The sequence below is a fragment of the Rhinopithecus bieti genome, unplaced genomic scaffold (genome assembly GCF_001698545.2).
Source record: "Rhinopithecus bieti isolate Rb0 unplaced genomic scaffold, ASM169854v2 scaffold_947, whole genome shotgun sequence".
NCBI lineage: Eukaryota > Metazoa > Chordata > Mammalia > Primates > Cercopithecidae > Rhinopithecus > Rhinopithecus bieti.
This window is the reverse complement of record NW_016803664.1, coordinates 1,343,535-1,348,458: the sequence shown is the minus strand read 5'-3', so window position 1 is coordinate 1,348,458 and position 4,924 is coordinate 1,343,535. Positions and strand designations below refer to the sequence as shown.

The window sequence follows — 4,924 nt, the reverse complement described above, 5'->3', positions numbered from 1 at the left end:
TTTTTTTTTTTTTTTTTTCTCCCAGACAGGGTCTGGCTCTGTAACCCAGGCTGGAGTGCAGTGGTGCCATCTTGGCTCACTGCAACCTCCAACTCTTGGGCTCAAGCGATTCTCCTGCCTCAGCCTCCAGAGTAGCTGGGATTGCAGGCGCACACCACCACACCCAGGTAATTTTTGTATTTTTAGTAGAGATGGTGTTTCGCCATGTTGCCCAGGCTGGTCTCAAACTCCTGAGCTCGGGCAATCTGCCCACCTCGGCCTCCCAAAGTGCTGGGATTACAGGCATGAGCCACCATACCTGGTCAAGAATATCTTATTAAGAAGGAAAAAGTGAAAAGGAAACACAAATAGGGGCCATAGGGGCCAAAGATTTCAGATCCAGTTTGAAAGCCTCAATTTCTTAAAAAGAAATAAAACCAAAGTTATCATTAGACAGGCTCATTTATCAAATTAACAATTCTTAAATTTCACTAGGAAGTTTAATCAAAATGGAGTAAGTATTTCAAGGCTAGTACCTTAACTCTTTGGACTACTGATGGTCAACTCTGACAGTAAAGTATGAGAAAAATTCAGATTAATTTTAAAAATTAAAATTAAAAATTAATGCCTCTCAATCATTCCAATCTAGCTAATCTAGGCCATATCAAAATGTTACTGTATATCCAGAGTAGCTCATGAATCCTCTAAATGTATGTCTGCAGGCTGGAGGCAAGCCTCCCGCAGCATTTACCTGTGATCCACCTCCTCGGTCTGTGATGACTCCTCTGTCTCCCTCTCTGCTCCCGTACCCCGAAGCGCTGCTACGATTCCCAGGGGGAGCACCTCTCACACTGTGCCCTGATACTTCTCTCCCAGATCGTTCTGGCCTTTCGACTCTGTTAAACAAAACATAAAAACATACATGATCAAAACTGTAATGTTTTTAACCCCAAGGCATGAGACCACTAGGAAAGCATTACAAAGTACACAGCTACCTTGTTTCCCGTTTGTCAGTGGACATGCTTCCTTCACTTTTCCAGCTGGTGGGTCTGGAAGGATTGGGCCCTGTCTCTCGAGGATGTCTAGGATGAGTGATATCAGGCCTGTCATGAATAATCACCGTTCTCCTTTCGTCTCGCTCCCCTCGAACTTCTCGCCTGTCTGATTCTCTAAGTTCGTTTCTTGGTGGAGGCTCATTTCTTCTGGAGTCACTGAAATTTTTGGGATATCTTTCAAAGCTTGGATCTTCCCTTCGTGCAGTAGGTCGTGCTTTTTTCCCCTCACTTTGACCAACAAAGCGATCCCGCCTATTGATTAGAAACAAAGAATATAGGTCCAAGAAGTGCTTACTTGAGTGCTTAATTCTTCTTAACTTTGTCTGCATAACCTATAATGATGAAACCAAAAAATGAACTTAAGGCAAAGCCATGGAAAAAAGCTAGTTATTGATTATTACAACTCATTTTCTTTTAAACTGAACTAACTGTCTAGCCTAAGGTTGGTTTTCTTAGTGTTCAGGAGAAATGATACCAAACACTCAAAGTCGCTACCAAGCTGAAGATTGTTTTACTGTTCTTAACAGTTGAGGCACATTCAAAGCAATCAGTGCTCCCACAGTTTTAAAGATAAGAAGAGGCCGGGCGCGGTGGCTCGTGCCTGTAATGTCAGCACTTTGGAAGGCTGAGGTGGATGGATCACTTGAGGCCAGAAGTGCTAGACCAGCCTGGCCAACATGGCAAAACCCCATCTCTACCAAAAATACAAAAATTAGCCGGGCATGGTGGTGGTGCATGTCTATAATCCCAGCTACTTGGGAGGCTGAGGCACAAGAATCATTTGAACCCAGGAGGCAGAGGTTACAGTACACCAAGATTGCACCACTGTGTTCTAGCCTGGGAGACAGGTGGGACCCTGTCTCAAAAAAAATAAAAATAAAGATAAGAAGATAAAGGCAACCTACTTAATGGTGTTCTAGTTAATTAATTTGGAATACTGAATCACATTCCCATTAACAGAAACAAAAACCATATAATTTGTTCTGAGCATTCAGTTCTGAGCTGGTACTTCTTAATTAAGATTTTAGGAGAAACGGAGTTATCACTAGCAAGGCTCATAAAATAAATGTAACAATTTTCAACATATCTACCTTTCAAAAGATGAAGACTGTACTGCTGAACTCTCAGGAAACCTGCCTCTCTCTCGGTGATCAAAGTCATTAAATCTGTTCTGTTGGCGAGAGTAGTCAGATCCATGGCCAAATCGTGCATCTGTATCTAGAGACAACTTTTTATTCTCGCTCCAGTAAGGATCATCTCGCCTTGAAGAGAAATATTTGCTCATTTACATAAATTAGTTCTACAGTAATCAAACAACATTTACTTGGAGTCATACATACCACATGTTAGAACTGTGGACACAACAGGGCTAATAAACTCAAGACATAAGACACTCAGGAGTACAAACTAGCAAAGACTTAATTGTTGAATTACATAAAGTCAAATAGTGTGAGAAGAATTTAACAGGAAAGAAAAATAGTTGAAAAACTGCATGTCTTATAATTATTAAATGGAAAAGACAAACAAAATACTTGAAACCACTTTATAATAAAATTCTAACCAGCAGTTCACAACCTCTTCAGTTATCCTTAACTTTGGAAACGTTTGAGTGGCAAGTCAGAAGCACAGTTCATTCATTCCACCTATTTCTCTACACAATCAACTCATTTTAATAGAATTTCTGTTAAGAAAATTAAATGGGCATACTTATATTTTTAAATCTATATGAAGTATGAATCCAAACACACAACAGAATGTATCTTTCAATCTCAAGTTTATGACTTCCATTTCTATACTATCTGCACTACCTTTTTAAGAATGTTCAAAATCTGTTTATTATGGAAGCCTACCACGACAATGTATTTCCAGTCATAATGAAAAACATTTGGCGTCAGAAAAGTAGACAGGGAAAGAAACGCAGACTGTTCCCACTTGCCAGTGCACTGGGTCTACCCCAGTACTGTAATCCTTCCCATCCCTGTTGATCATGACTTTTATTTCAGTGATGGGAGTCTATACTTTCTAATTCTCTAGTCTTAGCCTAAAGGGAATAAAACAGCAAGTGTAACTGTTAAGGAATAAAGTGAGTAACTACCTATGATCTACATCACGTGGGCGTTTCAAGGAATTCCTTTTTTCTTGTTCATAACGAAGTTGCTGTTGTTGCCTTCTGAGTTCCTCTCTTTCTCGAGCAATCCGTTCAGCTTCCTTACGACGTTCCTTCAGACAACACAGAAGGAAGAACCAACCAAGGCAAAATGAAAACATAAGATAAGTATACATGCAACCTTGTTTTAATCCTGTCGCTAAGAAACCATCATAAGCAAAGACCAGGCAAAACACAAACCTATGACACCTAAATTTGATTTCAATAATCTAGGCTATAGCTATTGTTCTGCAACATTAAAAATAACAAGGACTGGATGGTGAAAGTTGGCAAGTATTTGGGAAAGTCAAGTTTAGTTTAATCATTCAACTAAAATAAAAGCACCTAAAGGGAATTAGAAATAGCGTTCTTAATATGTATGGAGACTAAGTGCCTTAAAACCCTGAGGTGCAATTCTGCAAAGAGAGGCATTATTTCCTTCCAGCCTTGGGAAATCATTCCCACTATAATATGTAAGGAAATCATTATTATTTTCTAAGACTGGGATAGTGACAGAGCCTGGATTACAACTACTCTGGACTCATAGTCCTATGCTCAGACTATTAGGCTGCCATGATATTGCAGAGCTAGAATTATTACCAGTTATCTAGAACAAAGTCACTACTAATTGTATTTTTAACTAGTATCTAATTCACTGTTATCTTTCAGGGACACTTAAAAGCTCATTAGCTAAACTCATTCTATAGACGCTTTACAACAAGTAAAGCAAATTTTAGGGCTAAAATCACAGTTTGAAAAAGGTGAGTTATTTAAGATGAAAAGATTTTCTGACTGCACCTGTTCAATACGAATGCGTTCCCTTTCCAAGCGTTCGCGTTCCATTCTCTCTCTCTCTAGTTTTTGCCTTTCAATTTCTAGGCGCTCTCTCTCTCTCTGTAAGCGTTCCCGTTCTTCCCGTTCACGAATTATTCTAATGCGTTCTCGCTCTCGACGCTCTCTCTCTGCAATCTCTCTTCGTCTACCAAAAATCAGTATTTAGAAATACTTAAATTATGCTAGCACTGTGTGAAAGAGAATAGCTTTGAATTTGAATTTTTCCTTGAGGTTGGCAATTTTAAATTTCAACTCAATCTAAGTAGTTTTAATGTAATTGGAAAGATAATTCAAAGTAAAACTTTAAACAGATCCCAATATTTTCACTTATTTATAAATAAGACTGTCAACTGAGCAGCTAAATTTTATAATATAGAGTAGTTGCCTCTTAGATGATTCCTGTTTAAATAAAAATCACTATAATAATAGTCCATTAATTAATTGACATTTTAGAAGGATGTAATCTGCATATATAAATTTACAAAACTACAACTTCCAACACCTGTTTTGATGGAAAAGCTCTAATGCCTATTATATATTCTATTGTATCTCCTTAAACAAAGTATATACTTTATTTTGAGGATTTGGGATCATAACAATGAACATCAACAATAGCAAATACTACATACAACAAAATGGTGTCTTTAAGGGCTATTTTGTAATGTTTACTATCCTATAATAGATGGCTCCAGGTAATGTGTTTTCTGAGTGAGAGGTAGTTCAACTGTTTGCTGAACTGAATTGTTATTATATTAGACTTTTAATTTTATTTTCTTACTGTAAGGTAGTCAGTGTCCTTTTCTGTCTATCATTAGCATGTCTTTCTCTAGTAACACAGTGGTTCTCAATGGGTCAGTACTATTTCTACAGAAATCCATCAGGTTTTTTTTTTTTTTTTTTTTTTTTTTTT

The 4,924-nt window shown here is 37.8% G+C and overlaps 1 protein-coding gene across 12 annotated transcripts in view; it reads right to left on the bottom strand.

Moving 5' to 3' along the window:
* SLTM (SAFB like transcription modulator) overlaps positions 1-4,924 on the bottom strand; it is a 57,541-nt gene that overhangs the window by 7,449 nt on the left and 45,168 nt on the right. For all 12 annotated transcript variants that reach the window (XM_017896304.1, XM_017896288.1, XM_017896295.1 and 9 more), the window contains 5 exons: positions 3,979-4,159; positions 3,130-3,254; positions 2,126-2,296; positions 975-1,286; positions 731-875 (listed from right to left, as the gene is read on the bottom strand). In XM_017896304.1, the coding sequence (XP_017751793.1) occupies positions 731-875; positions 975-1,286; positions 2,126-2,296; positions 3,130-3,254; positions 3,979-4,159 (934 nt within the window). The remainder of the gene's footprint in view (positions 1-730; positions 876-974; positions 1,287-2,125; positions 2,297-3,129; positions 3,255-3,978; positions 4,160-4,924) is intronic.